We start from the raw sequence: 22,017 nt of genomic DNA on the forward strand, positions 1-22,017 counted from the left end.
TGTTGATCTTGCTGATAATTTGATTCAGGTGCAGGAAAAGTAAAAAATCAGCAGGACAGTAGCCCTTAAGGACCGACTTCAGACACTCCTGGGTTAAACTCAGCAGGGTCTCACAGCAGCACATTTTCTTCAGTTCCAGATTCTGGAGGTGCCTATTTGATGATTCTCACTCTGTGGTGGTGAGGATGGAGTTAGGTTCCACATGCTGGAAATATAGAAGTCGCCACTGATTCCAGAATCTGATTCCAATATGTCTGTCTAACATTTAAACCAGTTAGCCACTGGTCATACATCATGACTGGCACACTATCACTGGCAGTGTTTGACTCTCAAAGGAGAGTTGGACACATATAAGAAAAAATAGCAGGTAATTTTGGCTCAATTTTTGTTGGCACTACCCACATGTTTAGCTGTGTTGATCATTTAAAGAATGTGCACTACTTACACAGTTATACCTCGTAATTAATCAGCAATGTATAATACATTACCAATAGGTCTTTTTTAAGGGAGAAATAATTACCTAAACAAAAATTTTCTTACATTTCCTGCAAAGTTTAGATCAATGCCAATCAAAACTGATTGGCATTGATAATAACAAAAGTGTATATTTACAGATATTTGGCATAACTGCAAAATTATCTGCCTGCAAGTTAACCTGCATTAAACAACTGAGTAAAATACAACTTTCCACCTTTTTTATCCTCCTTTTTGTGAAGCAAATTGACAAAATCTTTTGCCCTATCTATGATGTCTTCTTATTGTTGTCTTCATATGGCTGTTTGTCTTTAAGTCCTGTTAGAAAACATAAAGGTTTATCTAAAATATGTTTTTTTTTTTTTTTTTTTTTTTTTTTTTTTTTTGTATTTATGAATAAGCTTCTATTTTTATGTACAAGTTTTGTGACTTATTTATAGTTTTGTAAAAGAATCAACCTGGTAATCTTAATCCTGGTAATGATTAATCAATATTATTATTTCTATGATGGTAATTTTCTAAATTTTAGTATTTGTGATTCTTTATTTTGATCTTAGACAAAACTATGTTTTTAAATCCATTTTTCAGTCTAATTTTTATTTCTATTTTAGTGACAGAATGACAGAAATGATCTAATTCATGTAACATCTAACAGATTGTGAGCCCACGCACCTGTTCAGTGGTGAAAGCTACAGTTATGGGAAAAATTATGACAACATTCCAGTTCACCAAAATTTCATATTCATTTCTGTTTCCTGACACATCTAATACATTTTTTTGGAAAACAAGGGGTGTCCAATATTTTTTTTCATGACTGTATGCACCTCGTGAAGAAAACAATTCATGACTGGTAGTCTGGTTATGTTTATGCACATTTGCATATGTGTTAAAAACACCAGTGTGTGTTTCTCTCAGTGAGTGAGTCTTTATAGTTTAACTTTTAAAGAACATTAGTGACTGCACTTACTTTAAAAAGTATTCACAGCTCCAGGCACTTTATTTTAGATCACAGCTCACAGATTAAACGGGTATTTAGGGAATTTTGTACATCTACAAAAATAGTCCAAACTGATGAATGAAGCTAGAAAAAGCCAAGCCAACTTGATTTTTAAAGCACTTTCTGACATCTACTGCTGAACAAAGTGCTGAACATAAAGCATTCATTCATTCATTCATTCATTCATTCATTATCCTAACTGCTAAGTCTGATAAAGGATCACGGGGAAGCTGAAGCCTATCTCAGCAGTCTTTGGGCGAAAGCCAGGGTACACCCTAGACAGCTCGCCAGTACATTGCAGACATAAAATAATTAAAATATTAAAACATAAAACGACAACATATAAAATAATGATCTATCTGTCTGTCTGTTTGTATCTATATATCTATTTGTCTGTCTGTATCTATATATCTATCTGTCTATCTGTATCTATATATCTATCTGTCTGTCTATCTGTATCTACATATCTGTCTGTCTGTATCTATATATCTATTTCTGTCTGTGTCTGTATGTCTATATCTATGTCTGTCTGTCTGTATCTATATCTATAACTGTAACTATATCTGTCTCTGTTTGACTGACAAGGAAGTTTGTCTGCAGACAGCTTTTCTGTTTTCACAATTGGTTATTTTTTGGGGGATTTATTTAATTATTTAGTGGCGCTTTACCAGTACCACCACTCCTGACCACACGGTGGAACCAGTTGTCACTGACTCAGTTGATGGAATTCAGTATCCTGATGAGCTGGATGTTTAGAAACCCTCTTTACAGGAAAGGTTCAACTTTAATCTTATGAATCTCTTTTCACCCGTTATGTAAAAACCATACATCAATAACAATGACACAAAAACAAATGTCTTATCCGCCTGACTAACAAACAAAAGGATTAACATGTCAGGCAGCTAGTTACTGATAACAAGATGTCTTCATCCAGAAAAACACTTCTGTCTTGTTTTCTGAGGCTGGGTGTATTCTATTTATTTTTACATACAGAGCATCATTTTACATGCTGCTGTATTTTCTAATAAAATATTGAATCTGCCTTTGGAGATATGAATTCCCAATTTGAACAAGTACCATTTTCAGAGTTAAATGCTGTTTTCCCAGTGCTCTCTTTTGGTTTGTCAGTATAGTATTGCTGTTGACAATTTTGTATTTAGGTCAGTGGTGGCCCCTCAGGGTCTGACGAACCACTTTCTCCCAGAGTCCCCATGATTGACACTTTTCCTTATAGCAAACGAAGTCCTGCTCCTCCGGTTTTAAATTCTTGATGAGTAACATGTTAGAAAATACAAAACTAAATGCTGCTGTTGGTGCGTTTTCATTTAGATGTCCCCAGAAAACCATTTAGTTAGTCCTGAATGCCACTAATAGTACTGTAGATTGCTGTGTGTACAGTAATATAATTAGATTCTATAATCTTTACATTAGATCTGTTTATTCAGTGTAAATCTTTACCTAAATACACCACAAACAGACATATTTCCCCTCTGGGTGTGTAAGATGTTGTTTTGCATAGACTGCTGCACCATGTGACCAGGCAGCAGAGATGGCTACCTGTTGTCCTCTCTCCTTCCTTTCATCCTCACCACTCCTAAACACCGTGGTTCTAATCAGCAGCCCGGCAAAAACCAGAATTACCAGGACATCCTCTAAGAACATAATGCCTGTCTTAGACACTAGGCATCTGGTGGCATTTCTTCACGGTATGCTGAATACAGGGGAGGGGGCTGAGGTGAGGAGAAGAAGGGAGGAGGGGTGTAGCGACAGGGAAGTAAAGGAACCGATGGAGGGAGCTTTAGGCTTGGATTAAGAGGGAACTCTTAGGGGGGAGGAGAGGAAGACAAGATGACCTGACCACATGCTCCATCCGTAAAGCGCTTTTCTTTTGCGCTGGCCCTCTGCCCTGGACAGCCAGTCCAGGTCAGACCCAGACCCCTCACTGAGCAACGCCCCATGCTGCTGTCAACAGCCATTGTGATCTGCTGGTCTGCTCCACCAGACCCATCCAGCCTCATGTTGCATTCTGGGGAAGATTTTGCCAGGTGCGCAGCTCGATTCTTGACTCAGCAATAAAAGATGGTCAAAATGCAAGATGTTACCTTCATCAGGTGCACAAACCAGCCTTGTGTGATGGAAAGGGATTAACTTGGCAATACTTAAAATAAAGACAAATAAAAAATAACAAATTTCTTTTGAGCATTTATTTATTTTTAGCATAACATTCATTTTTTTGATGAATATATGATTGAAGTTTTCAATAAATTGTGTCCATTGCATATTAAAGGGATAAATTCATGTCAAAATGCAGAGAATTTCCTAAAGTCTGAAATTATGTTTTAAAAATGTTTTTATTTGACTAGTTGACTAAATACTGCAAATATTTAGGATCCATTTTTTGAATTTTTAAGAAAAATATTGAATCTTACCTTTGAAAATTATTAAAGTGTCTTGATAATGGAAATATATAAATTTTTGGCAAAATTTTTCCTATAATGGCCCATTTATTTAACTGACCTTTTGTAGCAACATCACGTAGATGTGCCAGCAAATAAGGCGCTTTTTAGCACACTTGACATGGAAATGAAAACATACACCAGTGTCTGGTTCATTGAGTGCTCGCTATACCCACTCTAGTGGATCATGAAATGCTGTTGACAGGCAGGCCTCACCCAGTTGATGCAAATGGGTCTAGTTTGTCACATTTTTCACACCTTATGAGATCGCAGGTATGCATCAAAACTGGGATTTGGAAAGCTCGAAGGTTGGGATGGAAAATATAATGAAAATGAATTGTTGTTAGTCGATCCAGGGCCGGATTAAAAGTGCGGAGGCCTCTGGGCCCAGAGTTCCAGGGGCCCCCTTTCCCACCATAACATTGTGAATGATACACAATGAAACAACATTTCTAACATCTCTCAGCTAGTGGTACCAATAGCAACACACTGGACACTGTGGTGTAACTATCTGGCTTTTACATACATTTTGTTTTATGTGCAAACTGCTGGTGTTTTCCCTACATGGGCCCCAAGTGGGTGTGTGCCCCTGGGCCTGTGCCCATAATGCCCATTGGATAATCTGGCCTTGAGTAGATCACAGTGCAGTGACATTCGCTTGACAAACCATCATGTGTTACCTCAAACCAGAAAAACTGCTGTTATAGAGTCACTTTAAGCACTAATTCTTAGCATGTTTTTTAATGTAACATTAGTAATTTTTATTTTTTATTTTTTATTTTTAGTTTAGATTTACCAACATGTTAAACTTCTGACCTCAGTTGTCAGAAGTTTAACATGCCGTGTTGGACAGGAATACTTGGCTTTTCATGCTTTCATTCTGCTTCACTGTGGAAAAAAAGAGAGATTTGCTTTATTTCCAGAATTTATCTCTGTATTAAAAGACCAATCAAAGGTTTTATGCATTTTAATAGAGGGAAAAATATTTCTGTGATTTCTGTTTTAATCTTGATATTAGCTTGTCATCATGTCTATTTCCAGCATATTTCGCTTTAGAAAATCATTTTATGTATGATAAATAGTGCAGGGATGTCCAGCGTTGGCCTTTGAGGGCTGTAATCCTGCAGGTTTTAGTTTTCTCCCTAAACCAACACACTTGAATCAAATAAATGTCTCTCCTCACAGCTTTTGGTAGAGTTCTGGCCAATTACATTAACCAGATGCAGATGTGCTGCAGCAGCTGCAGGAGGCTGAAACAGTTTACCTCCAGCTTGAGGAGGCATTTCAGAAAAGGTTTGGGAATGGTTAACACATTACACCTGTTTACTTCATGGCCTGAAATGGAGTTGAGCAAAATCTTAACTATAATGTTCCTTTTAAAAAATATGTTTACGCCTTTTGTTGAGACTTCTCTGCCTGTTATGGCTGCCTTGGGTCTGGATGGCATCACCAAAGCATTGTTTTCCTCCTCTGTCATATTCTGTTAGACCAGGGGTGTCCAAAGTCGGTCCTCGAGGGCCGCTGTCCTGCAGGTTTCCCATGTATTCCTGTTCCAACACATCTAGCTTCCACTAAATGGATCAAACAGCCAATGACTTGCACAACTGATTAAGCTCTACTACTAATTAATTTGAATCAGGTGTGTCTGAGCAGGGATACATAGAAAACCTGCAGGATTCTGGCCCTCGAGGACCGGAGCTGGACACCTCTGTGTTAGACCTTTGTTGCACATCTCTGTGCCTTTAGGTCATATTAAGAAAATGAGATTAATTTTAGTCAGGTTAAGCTCAAGTGACTGACTCTACTGTAGCAGGATATTTCACAGTATCTTCTGTATATTTGCATTAACATTGTTATCAACTCTGTCATTAGAAGGTGTTGCCTGTTTCATCAATGACTCCAGATTTTACTGATGATGAGGAGGATTTACAGTTTGTGAAAATCCGTCTGCATTGGTTTGCATAAGGTCTCCTATTGATAAATTGGCAGACAGATGTTTTTACCACATGGAGATGTTTTGTTTTTATTGGAATAGTTCATATTAAATTATAATTTCATCATGTTTTCAAGCATCACTGTTGTTTAGTTGTCTTTATTGTTGATTACTAAAATTACCATGTTTTTCTCTATTTATTTTTCTCTCTGAATGTAGCAGACGAATGGTCATCCATCCATCCATCCATCCATCCTTTTAGCCAGCCAGCCAGCCAGCGAGAGAGAAGACTTTTGGTTAGGTCAGTGGTTCCCAGTCTATTTTTACTGAAAACCTCCTTCATGTGGACCTTCCACCTCATGTTGAAATCATGCTTGGTTTTATGTTTTCATTAGCTTCTCATCTTTAAATGATGCATTCTGACCTAATTCTTTTGATAAAACCAAAGTTATCAATATATGGCCTTACTTTGTTTCTGTCTGTCTTTTTATTGGAAATAAGGACCAATTGTCTGCCCTGTGGCATTTTTCCAGACATGTCTCAATCATGGAATGCCCCAAGTTAGTCTTTCCAGCAAAATCACAGGTTGCATGTAAATGAAACATCCCCATGATAAAAAATTGTACTTGAATGCACCTCAACTCATCTCTATGTGGACATGGCCTGAACTTAAATCCCATTGGGGAAAAAAAAGAACATGGCAACAACAAAGGAAGTAAGCATCTGTTTTTTAGCAACAAAGATAAATGGTGAAGCTGTGGATAATTTTGGAGTTAGTCAACAAGCTTGTCTCTGAAACTTTCCATCATTTTTACCACTGTCGACCCTTGGAGAGTCAAATTGCTCCCTAAACTGCCCCTAGTGGTGACTTGCATATTGCAGCATTCATATACTTTGTGTTAATTTCTGAGGACGTGCACTAACCATGCTTTAAACAATGCAAAAATATGCCAGGCAGCCATGATAAACACACATACATGTAATTAAAAACCTGAATGTTTATAGCCTAGCACTAAATAGCTAAAAACAAAATAAAACATTGATTAGTTTTCATCTAAATACTGTGCTTGTTTGCAGCGAAGAAACCATTTCTTTAACTAATTTTAATTGGTTTCCATCTACTGCCTGTTGAAATTAACATCAACTGCAGGACCCCCGTCCTCCCCCCTCTCAACTCCTCCTAGACCTCCCAGAGAGTACAACATTTTGCACAAGGTGACTTCCAACTCCTGACAGGCTTTCTGTCGAGGAAACATTGAAGATGCCCCGGGGCACATTGCCAGCACCAAGGCCAGATGGGAGCCCCAGTCTCTACCTGCCACCCCCTCGCCATCCTCCACCCTCCGCACGATGCCATCTCTTGACACCCCCACCTGCCATCTGTGCTGACCTGCCCCTAGCTGTCAACAGTTCAAGTGCGTCTTGTGGCGCTGCAGCTGACAGCACAGCTGTGCAGATGTTGTAAGGACGAAAAGATGGCGACGGAGGCGACAGCAAGACTAACATCTGTGCTCCCTGTGGGAGCAACAGAGCAGCACTTTGTAAGGAAGCCAGTCTCTGCGATACTATGAGCTGACAGACATAGTGCTTAATGTCCTGTGTGGTATCATCAGTGCTGCTGCTGGCTCATAAAGGCCTCGGAAATCCGCACGCAGGCACACACAGCGCCCGCTGCATAATACTGTGTCAGTACAATAAATATGTTCTGTGGATTAAATACAGCTTAAGTCAGTGGAAACTACACAGACTTACATCAGCTAAGTACATCACAGAGATTTGATATGGATAGCACTGCTAACACATAATCCAAAGATCATTATGATTCTTAAAACTGATATCTCACATGTTCAGTGGTGGAAATGTTTCAAGGAAAGCGAAGCACTCATGTCCTCTGCAGTTTTGTCGTGTAGCTTGTGACCGCTGATTTTCTTGTCACTTGATGCTCCCTCCCACCTCACCGTCCTCGTGCTGCTTGATGCAGCCGGTGGCATGTGTCAGGTACAGCCCTTCATTACCACTCCGCTGCTCTCTCTGTGACGCACACACTTACACACAAATGTGGACAATGCATTTATGATGTGTTTAACTGAACCGCGTGTCTGTGTCAGTGTTTGTGTAAGACAGAGAGTGGGAGACAGAGTGAAGCAGAGAAAGGAAAATGAATAAAAGGACTTCATACATTTTTATGACCGTACCGATAAGGTCAGTCATGTGCTGTGGTTACTAAGCAACGCTGCCACCCCATGTTGGACAGTTTCAAACCAGATGAGTCAAATTCAAAGATGTTGACTATTGCTCTGTCACTCATGCCATGATAAGATGATGTGAATGTGCATGTACATACCAATCACCTTAGTTTATGGAAATCCTTCCTACATGAAATAGTTTATCAAGCCACATATCACTTAGGCCAAGATTCACTAATGCTTTGTGTCTGGTGCAGATTTCTACTGTCATTATTAACTATTCAGATGTAGTGGTGCAATAGTACCTGTACTGGGGAGTATTTGAATTACTTAAACCAGTCAGACCATTTTCTATACATACAATTTGCTACTAACTGCATCATTTTTTATTGTCTAAATATACTGCATCTTAACTTGATGTATAAGATGACTCTGATATGGTGTTATTGACTGAGGGGCAACCTTGGGGTCTATACTACGTTGACTTATCCAAGGTAACTTCAGGGGATTTGGCTAAATTTACCCTGACAACTAAAATTTTGCAAAGCAGCACATGCAGTGCTGGGTTAAAGTCAGTTATTCAGTCAGGATGAAAGAAACACAGAAACACAAATTATGCAGCGAAAAAAAAAAAGCAAAATGATGATGAATATGTGAATAGATCTGGTGAATTTTGATTTGTTTTTTCTGTAATGAATGCGTATTTTAGAGTATGTGAGATCTGTGTCTGATGGAAAAATGGCTGTTCCCAAACCCCACTATTTAACCTTGGCAGATATTCACAGTGAGGCACCCCCTAACAGGCTTTTTCAGCATCTGATTTGCAGTCGGTTTCTTCTCTGAGCTCTTTTTTGCCAGGAAAGTCAGTCCGATGTTGACTTTAGACTTTTCTGTCACTTTCTCTGTGTGTATTTTTCTTTGCCCTTGGTACATGTTTAAATCAGCCAGTATGTTGCTTTCCAGTTGCTGGTGGCTCTGGGAATGTGCTTAGTGAATGATGCACTGAGTTTTAAGATTGGGAAGTTATAATGTGTAGTTTTAAAGGTTCTTTGCATGAAATTAAAAGTAAACATGAAAGTCTTTGACACCAGCCAGTGGGCATACTATAAATGTCAAAGTTCATTTTCATGAAGATTTGAAGCCAGCAAGATTTGAATGTGACACCCTGTCTTGGCTCCTCCCCCTCTGGTTTTGCTCCTTGTGTGATCCAAGACTTTTTTATTTGCAGCTTTTTCCACCAATGATTTTCTCTTTCTCGGCTGTTTAGTGGGAGGAGGCAAATAAACCGAGCTGGGTTGGGGAAATCCTTCCTGCATTTTCTCACCCATGTTTGCCTTCCAGGTTTCTTCTTCACTACTTTACATCCTAACTCGCTATTTATATGCAGGGTGTGGCTATCAGGTAGGCGCTGCGGGAGGGGGAGGAGGGGAGAAGCAGCTTACGAAATATAAGAAATGAACAACTTCATTTTGGTCCGAACGTTATGATTGGTGGGAGTTTTTACAGATTTACAGTAAACTGAGGGGTCTAACTATATTTCTTATTGTTCATATTTACAAAATGTATAGATTACTATCAGAACGAGGAACAACTTCACCCAGAGTAATCTGAGCAAGATTACTTCCCCCATCTTAATGAATTTCAGCAGGTTTGATATGCTTTGCGCTCACACACTGTAAGAAAAAGAAACACAATGAAATCAGTGAAAATAATTTTTACTTCTGTAGCTTTTAATATGAACAAGAGCAAGTTTAAGAAGAATCAGGCTCTGTTGTAGGTTGAAAGTTTTTCTGCCTGCAGGAACTGGTGCTTTTGCGTTTGCTGACGTCTTCATCCTGAACCTCGATCGCTCTGAAGCAGGACGTTGCTATATTGATACACCTCAGTTTAGCAGTGAACCACCATCTTGTCACTGAAAATCCAGAGCTGAACCTGAAATTACCTCACTAAGCCACTAATCCTTCTTTGTAGTACAGGCCTGAACACCACCAGCATTTCTTTTTCTCCCTTTCATGTAAGCTTTTACATACCAACATGTCAATGTTGCTCCACGTTGACATGATAGTATCACGTAGCTGCTGCGGATTTGTTGGCTGCACATCCATGATGAGAATCTCCCGTTCCACCACTGAGATCTGGTGACTGTGAAGGCTGTTGGAGTACAGTGAACTCATTGTCTTGTTTCATAAAACAGCTGGAAGTGACTAGCTTTGTGACATGGTGCATCATCCTGCTGGAAGTATCCATCAGAAGATGCTACACTGGTCATAAAGGGATGGATATGGTCAGTAATACTCCGCTAAGCTGGTGTGGTGCTCATATTAAAGTCTCCCACTACATTTCCACCAGCAGGAGCCTGAACAGTTGATTCAAGGCAGAATGGATCCATGCCTTCATGTTGTTTCCACCTAATTACCTCCTCCGAGGAGGTTATGCTTTTGCTGGTGTTTATCAGTTTGTTTGTGTTAAATATAAGTCAAAAAGTTATATTTTTATGAGATTTTCAGGAGTTGTTGAAAATGTTAAAAAGGAAGAACTGATTTATTTTAGGTACTGATCCGGATCACCGTTTGATTTAGGAACTTTTTAAAGGCCTCGGCAGTGCTTTGCGCTCTCCCAGTGCTTTCGCAGTTCTGACTTTACCATCTGTGTATGGCAAGGAGCTGAAATGGAGACTCATCAGACCAGGCAACATTTTTCCTTCTTCTATTGTCCAGTTTTGGTGAGCATGTGTAAATTGTAGACTTGGAAACTAGTGTTGAACCTGGTGAAGCTGGTTCATTTAGTGAACCTTAATGAATCTGTAAAGACCAGAAGACACAGGTTTACATTTATCTTTAAAAACTCATTAAAAATGTCAAAAGCAATTGATGCTAAACTCTGTAGTTAACATTTTATATCACCAATATGGAATGACACTCATAAATCTCTTCTACATAATATGAAATGGGATTGATTCTTGTAGAATAGAAGAACTTACCTCTGAATGACCCTGCTGACCACTCAGGAATGGTAAGAACATTGAACTGGGAGATGCAAAGCAGTCAATAAATTGAGTCAATGAATAGCTCTGCAAAGATTTCAACCAGATGTTGTTGAACACTAATAATAAAGTAAACATCTTGTGTTTTTCTGTTCTGCAGTCATTCGGCAAACGCTTTTATCCAAAGCAACTTACAAGCAAGAAGCGATCAGTTAACCATAGCAATTAACCTAACATGCATGTGTTGTGGGAGGGAGGAAGCCAGAGTACCCAGAGAGAACCCACGCATACACAGGGAAAACATGCAAACACCACACAGAAAGGTAAATTTTGAGTATCATTGGGGTGAAATGAGGCCATTCAATGTTAAAAGATTCAGAATTAATTGAAGGAACATCTGCAGATTTCTGACGTGAACAGTTTTTGTTTAACTAAACTTTATTGTGTCTGTTGCTTTAGCTTTCAGAGCACAGTATCCTTCCCTGTTTAACTTCAGGCACATTCACTTCAGCCTTTTTAGATTCGAATCTGAGTCCGTTTGCTCAGAAAGTCCGCTTCGCTTGGGGAGATGTGAACGCGTCTAACTATTCTGATTCAGACCAAAGAAGCAGACTCGGCCCAGCTACAAACGCAGGACTTGGCGCGTTTCAAGCGGACCAAATACGGGAAGTTGACCACAAAAAAAACCTCACTTCCTGCCTTTGACATAAGATTGCGTTGTGGGTAAATACATAGTGATGGCGTTAAGAGTCCTCTGCCTTGTCTGTTGTTCATACTGCGTTTATTGTTGCAGTGTATTTCTGCAGTATACTTGCTTAAAACAAAATATAAACCCAAAATGGCAATGAGTTTCGTCTTCATGTTTAAATCACAACAGAATTTTCTTCTTCATGCGGGACTTGCCCTCTCTTTTGCTAAATACTAGTGCAACGCCCCCTTTGGTGGGAAGGGGGATATATTATTCTAATGGTTTGGCTTGTTTGACCAAAGTGCAGCGTGAACACGATCTTGGTCTGAATGGATACACCCCCCTACTACTGATCCAAGTCCCCAATCGGACGGAGTCTAGCGGACTATCCAGATATGAATGCAGCCTTGGAGTGGAATCTCTTCCACCCTGTAATGTTAAGGAATTTCTCTGAAGGGAAGACTGGTTTTACATTTTAGAGGCTTGTTAACTCATTAAACTTGCATTGCGACTTTGTCTCCTGTTCTCTCCAGAATTTATGGGGGGAGAGTTGATGTCAAAGATGATAGTCTGATGATAGGCCTATAATGAAATAAGGGTCTCATATTACACATTTGACTACTGTTCTACCATTTTGACCTCATATCTAAGCTGCAAAGCTCATTCATTCCTAATTATATGAATTTTGAATTCACATTTTAGTTGTCTTAAGGCTTTTTTTTTTTTTAGTTTAAATAGAGTCTATGTATTTTAGAGTACTCTGTACATTTTCTCCTCTGGATATGCAGCTATTTTTTGTTGGTTTTACTGGATGGTGTCATTCCTCACAGAATATTGGCCTCCTGTGAAACGTCCATTGATACATCCATTGTCCATACTGACTTATTCCAATGCAGAGCTGTGGCTTGTTGAACATTTACACATATATTGCATGATATTGTGGGCCAGTTGCCACAAGCCTTCCTCATAGAGGTGTATAAAGGAACAGTTGAATGTACAACCTCAATTCCAAGGAAGTTGGGATGTTGTGCAAAACGTAAATAAAAGCAGAATATGACTTGCAAACCTTTATTCAACTGAAAACACAACAAAAACAAAATATCTAACATTCAAACTGATGATCTTTATTGTTTTCTTTTAGTAAATATGAACTAAATGTTAATTATGCCATTACAAGGCACCTGCTTGTTAATATTGTGATTATGTTTGCATGTAGCTAGAGACACTGTTTGTCTCTAGTATCAAAAGCTGATATGATGAGACTTATCTGGTTTAATTTCCAATATTTTACAGTCAGCTGAGTCATAAAAAAACCTTAAACAACTTAAATTATATCATAATTGCATCATTATTGTCATATTTTCAACCTTTTATTGAAGTTTAATGGATTTATTAAAAGATATTAATCGTTTGTATCTTAGCTAAAGTTAAGACACACTGTATCACAGAGAACATGCAAAGAAGTCTGTCAGTGCTTTATAACTAACAGAAGGCTTTAAAGAGATTAATGCCATTTGATTTGATCATGACCTCACAACATATCAAGGGGTTAAAGTGGGGATTAGACAAATAAGGTTTGCACCGTATTTGATGCAGCAGCGATTTTAATCCAATCTCTATACACAAACAGTCCTCTGGGATATGCATAGGAGAATCACTCAGCATATGGCTGAATGATTAGACATAACAATGCAAAGCAATGAATCAACAAGACTGGTGGGGAAACCGGCCTCCTTAATTGGCTCTCCTGTGTTTGTGTGCGTGCTTTGTCTGCACCATACACTACTGTCAGTTGCAAATGAGTTGGTTTTGTAAAGCATAATTGTTTTTTTTGTTTTTTTTTAAAATTGCACGTATATCTCATGATGTTTCGACAAATATGTCTGTCTGAGCTGGGTTTCCCAAAGTTAAGATGTTTTTTTTTGTCAGTTTTGAATAGGTTGTTCACAGAACTGGAACAAAATAAGCAAAGAAGGGTTTCTAATAATAATAATGCATTGAAAGGGTAGTGGGGCATAGAGAGTGGTGGGCTGCAGACTGGTGCTGTGCCATGACAAGTAGAGGAAGATGATGCATGCAATTTACTCTTAACAGTAAATGGATGGACGACATATATATTTCTCACAAGAAGACAGACAGGGAGGGGAATTCTGTAAAATACTAAAAAAAAACAAACAAGCATACATCACTTTGTATACAATCTGTGAGAAACAGTGTGTTTTCCTCACAGCCATCTTTTCTTCTGGTGTCTGGAGTCTGTGATAATGATCACTTTTATTTTGAGGACGCCTGGCTGGAAGCGCATGCAGCGGCCAGACAGGCAGTGACAGGTCCTGCATTCCTGGTGCAGAAAATGTTCATGTGCAGGTCTGATGTGGATGCTAAATCTCAGAGACAGATACTATATCTGGATGGAGGGCTGGATCCTGGTCCGCCTTTAAACAAAAATGGGCCAGGCTAGATTCAAACAGTCACATGGCTGCGGGATGTCACTGCAATGCTATTGTCCCAGTGCCTACAGAATCATTTCACGTTCAGCTTGCAATAAATATGTGACTTTCTTATCATAACATGTCGGAAAAATTATCCCCCAAAAAAAAAAAAAAAAAAAATGTTGCCTGCATGTTTCATACATCAACCAAGCCCAATATGCAAAATAAAAATCCATATCTGATGTTGCATTCATTATACTCACTGCCAAATACTTATTATTAACTGTAAAGTGTTAATATAGAGGACATCCTGCTCATTTCAAATGAAATATGTGTGCATGCCCTTCTTCTTCCTATAGCCATTTAGTTTACACATGCTAATCCATAACTTCCTCCTCCTCCTCTTCCTCTTCCTCCTCCTCTTATATGGTTTGAATGTAGGTGAACTCATGGAGGGGGCTGTGGATGTCTGACATGGTCGCTGTTTGATGCCCACTGGTGCAGTGGTGGGGGGGTGTTGCTACTTATATTTGTCAAGGTCAATTAATGAATGCAGGGGTAAAGCTGGCAGGGTCCCTAAAACGCCCCAGGGGCTCATAAATGATCCAGAAAACACATTTATTCTAAAGACAGGATTTGATCTCCTCCAATTAAGGTAATTTAGTTTTTTTCTTCATCTCCAAATGCCTACATAGCATGGAGTCAGGTGTAGCTACATCCCTCCCTCTCCCTGCCTCCCTTCCTCCCTCCTTCAGCATCAGTCCTCCAGCCCTCTGTGCAGCAGCGCCAGCAGACCACAGAAGGATGTCCTGCATGGGCTAATTCTCTCTTGCTTATGTTAATGCACAGTTTTGTGAGTGGGGGCACCTTGATCCGTCATCTCTGTGATAAGCTAAAAGAAAAATGTTATTTTTTTCTTTTCTTTTTAAACGCTCCTTGAGAGGCTCAGCTGTGCGCCCCCCCCCCCCCCCCCCCCCCCCCCTTCCCCTACACCCACCCACTCCCATCCACCCCCACCCCTGCACCTTTAAGGCAATGGAGAGGGACAAAAGCGGCTGCGGAGAAGGAGGCGAGGGTTTATTCCACAGTGCTCTGAGGCAGGGCAGGTTGTAAGCGCAGGGACCAGTGTGCGCAGTTTGTGTGTGCGGCTGCGGGGGGAAGATGCATGTGCTTGTTGCTCGCCGGACGGAGAGAGGCGGCCAAGAGAGAATGAGTTTTCAGCGCAGCTAACAATCAACTCCATGCGCCTTTTAATCCTCGGGAAAAAAAATCCCAACTTTTGCGCATTTTCTTTTCTTTTCTTTTTTCCATTTTCTTTTTTAACAGAGCTGACATGACACATTCAAGGCTTTTTCTTGCGGACTTCTAATTTTATTTATAGTTCATTGATCCTTTTTTTTTTTAATTTATCAGATTTGAACAGGATTTGTTTTATTTTTGGATTTTGTTTGAACTATTTCGCCGTGGAGTTTGTTGCGCGCATAGGTTGTTCATCCTATGCGTCTCCAGCCTCTGACTCAGCAGCAGCAGCAGCAGCAGCAGCAGCAGCGGTGGAACAGCTCACCTGGACCGGAGCGCACTGAGCCGAGCTCCCTCATGCTCCGCGCAGAGCAGCGCTCCGATACGGAGGGACGGCTGCACTGAGGCCCGGCGCGGTGCGGTGCGGTGCCGTCAGTCCAGACACAAAAAGGGGGGAGAAGCACATTTGTGGATCATATACTACATCCCGCTGTCCAGGAGACAATCGACAGCAGGAAGAAGCTCAAACCTCCTCCTCTTCATCTTCTTCCCAACGTGCAGGATTGAGAAAGAGAGAGAGAGATCGAGAGAGAGACAGAGGAGAGAGAGAGCGAGAGAAGGAGAGAGAGGGAAAGAGATTTGCAAGCTCCATTTTCTTTCATTGCAATTGACTTGTTGAAGAAATAAAAAGGAAGAAATAAGACGAAAGAGTGCGGGGGAAGAAGAAAAAAAAAGCATAAGATTGGATATTGAACGGAGCGGGGCATGTGGATATTGGCTCTTATCTTTTTCCAGTGCATCTTGAATGGTAAGTGATGCATATGCGCAGATCCAACTTCAAGTTTAGGTTAATTATCCCACTGGGCCCAGCATTCAAATCAGAATCACCTGAATATCCTAAGAGCAGTTCTGCACTGAAGATGTTCTTTCTTTATTCATGATCTTGTAAAAAATCAAGCGAAGAACAGGCTGTTGCTATGTCCTGTCACAGGCAGTAGGCACTTTTAGTGGTGGTGGTGGGGGTGTGTGCGTAGTTACATCTGCAGGACCCCCCCCCCCCCCCCCCCCCCCCCACAGAAAGCTGAGGTGTAAAATCGTTCAATCATTCATATATATAGTCAATATTTAAGACTAATCCTTTATAGGACCAGAAAGAAGAGAGCCTCAGAAGGAGAGAGAGGAAAATGTAGGCTGAGTGATAGGTGCAGCATGTGTGCTGCATGAATAACAAGGCAATACCAAATCTATGATTTTTACTCTGTCTACATTTTTTAAAACAAATTTAAGATTTATTACAATTTTTTTTTAATTATTCAGCTTCATTCTCAGTTGATTTTATTGACTATAATTTATTTTCTGCCAACCAGCTGCACAGGGCCTCAGTCTGTTTGAATTTTCCTGCATCATTTTAAAATGCACAATATGCATATTCATAGATTGCAATAACACATAAAAATATGAATTGTTTTTGAAAAAGGATGTTTAGGTAAAATAATTTTGCTTCATCAGATTCCCATCTTTTCCTGGTGGAAACAGCAGTTGTTTAAAGCTCAAATCTGCATCTGAATTGTTTCCAGAGAGAAAAATGATTGTCCTGATGAAAATGAAGTCGTCTTTTTTATGTTAAATTCAAAATTCAATAAAAAAAAAACAAGAAATGTGTTGATGAAAATCTTGAAAAAAAACATATATAAGAGGAAATAAAGAAATAAATCATTGCTTTAAGTATAAAAATGATTTACAGTAAGATTTAGCTGCATGTTTGCATGCTTTCTGTGAAATATAGCGAGTATCGTCTAGAAAAAGGATTAAATAGGTTGGCTGCGCTTTTTTCCCATTGCACCCGCCATATTAGAAGCATAGACATGGAGTCATTTTGGATTGGGGGGAAAAAAAGAGACAAGCCCTTATCACCCTTGCCCAAATGCACATCTCACAAAATGCATTCAGATCCTGTTTTGTACACAATGAATTCCTCAAAAGATAGGCTTGATAAGGCTCGGCTGTGTCTTTATTGCACTGAGGGTTATCGTGTTTTTTTTTTTTTTTTCGTTCTTTCTTTTTTATAGCGAATACAAGAAGTGAGGAAGGGGGGCAGTGAGGAGGGCAAGGCACTGTGGGGTAGAGGGTGGGATGCGCGTGTGTTTGGGGGAGCAGAAATCAACTAGAAAGAAAATTATGGTATTTTTTCTAAGCTGTTTTGGAACGTAGATGGAAAGAAAGGGGTTAAAAGGGTTGGAAATCCAAACTGGACACAATGTGAAGATAGATGAGAGGGCGATGCGTCAAGTAAACATGACAGAAAAACCATTTTGTGGCCATGCTAAGGCTCAGTGAAGACAAGGAGTAATTATAGGGGAGACTATAAAAAACCAAAAATCCCTTTCAGGAAGAGAACAATATAGTTTCTAGAAACAGAGAGGACACTGATGTTATTCCAAATCTGCGCTGAAATCTCTGTTTGCTGAACACGATCCATTGCTCTGCTTGTGATTGGCTTTTTCAGTCTCTTTGGTCCAGGCAACAGCGTTGCAAAATGGCTGCTGCTACAGACATCTACATGGAAACTTTGAATGGCAGCAACAGCACTTGTAATTATGATGAATGCTACGTTTGTGGCCGCTGCTGATGCCGTGCCATTCAGCAGACTTGGTCCACTTGACACCGACCTTCTCTGTTGACTCAAAGGTCTAAATGTGCTTTTTGTGTCAGAAATGAGAAATATTTAGAGGCATGATGACAAGCCAGTGTGTATTTTCCTCTTTCTTTACTGTGCTAATTTAACAGTAGGCCGGATAAAAGGACTATGACTCAATCTAAGGCTGTATTGTCTCTGCTTTTCATACACAGACCTGCAAAGATTAGTTCTAATGAGCAGCCTCCATCAGAAACAGACATTTTCCACCTCTTCTGGACAGGGACATGTAGCTCCCTGAAATAAAGGCTTTTAGAGCTCTGGTCCAATACGGGCTGCTCAGGTTGTCTCTATGGAGACCCAGGTAATGAGTGCTGCTGCAGTGTGGGCTTTGGGCTTGAGAAACACTGCACTCTGTTCAGGTGACCCCAGCAATGCTTCCTGATAGATTACAGTCTCCCTTTACTGATTATAGTGATTGAAGTACCTCACGTTAATACTTGATCTGATTTTTCATGCCGATTTGTGAGGATTCAGACTGATTTATCATATTCATTACCTCTGCAGAAAGCAGGGAAGATATGAAGAGATTACACCTTGAGCCCACATGTTTATGCTGTGGTTTTAGTTTTGCAATCATAATTTATGAGAAGAACTCTTTAAATAAACTCTCATTTTGCTCCAAATTGCTGTTTTGGCAATTTGCAGACATTTGCAAGCTCATCTGTGCTAGATATAAACAGCTCAGGACTGTAGAGAGTGAAATCTGCTGTGGAGTTAACTTCTGCGATGCTTGATCTTTTCAAGTGCTTTTACAAAAGTGTCGACTAAAACCTAAATGTAATGGGAACAAAATATTCCAGTTAATAAGAGATAGCAATAGGGAGTTGGTGTATAATTATTCTCATTGCATAATTTCTTAAGTCATATTTTGACTAAATTGTGATACCTGTCTAACTACCTTTCTAATATTGCTGACTGACTGTACATTATTGTATAGAAAATCTTAAAATATGACTTGGGTAATAATCCTATGAGGGTAATAAATTGTATTTGCCCAGGGAATGGAGGGCTGGGTGGACATAGCCTCTATTTGGAACTAATAAAATGTGCAAATACACAGAAATACTCCTCAGCTGACTCTAAATGCACTAATTTGTATTTCTATCTGTAGTTTTGGATGCTGTGGAAGATGTTCTTCCACATATGAAAACAGAAGCATCATCATGTATTCTTCATGTGAAAGCAGAACTTCCAGTTTATTCTGGTTTTCATCATCTATTAGATCCAGTTAAATCCGGAGAGGAAGGATAAGAATGTGGTGAAAATATCAGATATATAAACAAAAGTGTGAAGCGTGCATATATATTCTTACACTGGAAGCAGCAAATTGATCATGTTTTGTCATCTCCAAGGGTCAAGCCATAGCTTATTCTCTCCTAGATCCACAATAAATTTATTTTCCCTTCAATATTTATTGAATACTTGGGCAAATTCTAATTCTTAATGAAAAGCAATGGCTTCTTTGGAATATTTAAAACTGTCAAAAGTGACTAAAAGATATGCAGTGTCCAACTTCAGAATGTAATCCAGACAGTACATTTCCTCAAAAGGGCTAAAGTTACTTTCATATGGTGCAATCTTATTTCCTGGGAGACAGGGCTGATGTTAAAAACAAATTGCAGAAATGTGTTTGTACTTAACTACATCTGATCTCATGTTACAAACCATGTTCGGTTATTCTTTTCATTGTTTTAAGCAATTATCACCAGCCAAAACAACATCGCTAAGAGGTCGCATGAGGGCCAGTGGGAAACTGGGTCCGTGGAGACTCGTGTCTTTTGGTATACATCTGTCACTTCACATAGAGTCAAGATGGGTCGAAAGAGTCGCAGCAACACATATCAGCAAACAACAGCCGAGCTCAGCTCTTCAGTCACACGTTAATGCACGCTCACCAGTCAACAGAATGTAGGCCACAGGGAACACGGCTGTGGAGCAGTTCACAATTACTTTTTCAAGATAAAAAAAAAAAAAAAAAAAAAGCAGTCATGTCTTCTTGTATTTCAGTTCTGATCTGTTACTTTATTTACTAATGCAACACTATAGTATTAAGATTAGTTAATCTACATGTTTACCAGACACAGAACAGAGTAAATATTTATAAATTAATTCTTATTATATGCACAGTTTTCCTCTTGCATGTATTCAAACAGCATGAATTTGTTTCACTGTTGTTACTTGTTTAAATAATGCATAAGATGTAATATCAGGACGGATTAGCGACTCACTGCTTTCGTGGACTAATCACTCTGGGATTTGTCAGTGCCATCGGGTCAAGATTTTTTTGTCGCTCCACAGTGTGTGCGTGTGCTTGTGCCTTGACTTGGCCGTGAGTAGACTCAAGCATATGTTAATGGATGCACATTGAACTGTTAAAGGTTTCATTTAACCCAGACCAGAATGCTTAAGGAGATGATAGTGTGTAGTGAGGCAGAAAAAGAGGAGGAAGAGAGGGGGAAGAGGAACACAGTCAGCTCGTGTTATGTTGTATCTAAAGCCCAAAGAGTCATATCTAATAAGCCTGGTTTTCCATGCAGAAATGAGGCCATGACACAAAGTCCTTATTATTCTTCCTCCAGTTTTCAACTATTGTAAATATTGAGTGTTGCAGCTTGCATTTACAGGTATGAATGTTGTATTAACCCTTCTCACTTGTTGATATAACCTTTTCTACTATTTTTACTGGTGATGATCTGTGATCATATATTAAAGATCAACAAAATCTCAAGTTGAATTTAATAAGGTCAGGTCAAACAAGGTCGACAGGTACAATTATAGAAGCAAATACTGGAGATGTCAAGAGAATTTAACACAAAAATAGTTATGTTTGTCAAAAAAACAAAACAAAAAACACTCAGATGCTACTTCAGAAGCACAGTGTACTGGTTTTTAACCAGTTAATAACTGAATTTGTATTTGCAAACAGAAGGTTGACTTTGACAGATTTCTGGCTTATTTTGTCACAAAATGATGAGTTCAGTGATGAACGGTATTATTTAAATGCTACTCTGTGAATGTTACGCGTCATGCATTAGTGTGGAAAAAAAAAAATCAATGAGCCAGAAGTTCAAGTGTGTGTTAACCAGGATGGTGACTTAACAAGATAGCAGATAGTTACGTTGTTTGTCTGTAGACTTTCATTGTAAAACAGGGCAGTAGGTTAATGCTGTGTTAAGGCTGCAGCTGGAGGGCATACGGTAAGCTTCGTAATTAAAGGCCACTCTTTGCCTGTTGTTTACTTTTGTTTGTCCACATTAGACTGGAAGATTTTACTTTGCACGCAGGCAAAAATGTCCTAAACTTAATGTACTTTGGGGAATTAAAGACTCATATTTATATTTTTCAACAAAACAAATATCTATGAGATTATTAGTAATAATTTGTTTTCAATTCAGCAAATCTTACAGTATATAAAAATAATTTGTGCTTTATTTCTGCCTTCATCTGTGATGCTTCAACTTGTCGATTTGTTGAGGTTTTGGGCCCCAACCATCATGACTTTTTTTCTGGGATTTAAGAAGATATGGGGACCAGTTTAACTAACCTTCCTCAAATGGAGATCTGACTTGTTGTGAAAAGTATTTTGATGATAAACCTGATGTAAAATAAAGATTTTCTATTTGCAAAAACACAGCAGGTGAAACAATGAAGAAGATTGGAGTTCAAATGTCATTTTGAGTCCAAAAAAACAAAGATGTCAAACAGTTTAGCTAAGAACTTATCTCAGTCTTACACATTTAGCCTTATTTAGCCTGTTTACCATGAAAATAAATGAAGACGTCACTTAAAACAGGCTTTTTACAATATATTTCAGATAGCTCATAAGGCTGATTAGTTATTATAGCCAATGTGGACATCATTTTCCAAAACACAGACTTCAGATTAAAGGTTGACAGAGATCCTGGTCCTGTTGTCATGGATCGATGTCTGC

The 22,017-nt window shown here is 39.2% G+C and overlaps 1 protein-coding gene across 1 annotated transcript in view; it reads left to right on the forward strand.

Annotated features, from left to right (window-relative positions):
* Positions 1 to 16,153: 16,153 nt before the first annotated feature.
* Positions 16,154 to 22,017, forward strand: part of dscama (Down syndrome cell adhesion molecule a) — a gene marked incomplete at both ends in the record, with an annotated part of 89,717 nt that continues 83,853 nt past the window's right edge. Inside the window, one exon of the mRNA XM_079247746.1 lies at positions 16,154 to 16,196. Within this exon, the coding sequence (XP_079103872.1) occupies positions 16,154 to 16,196 (43 nt within the window). The remainder of the gene's footprint in view (positions 16,197 to 22,017) is intronic.

The sequence above is a fragment of the Telmatherina bonti genome (genome assembly GCF_933228915.1).
Source record: "Telmatherina bonti genome assembly, chromosome: 10".
Lineage (NCBI taxonomy): Eukaryota > Metazoa > Chordata > Actinopteri > Atheriniformes > Telmatherinidae > Telmatherina > Telmatherina bonti.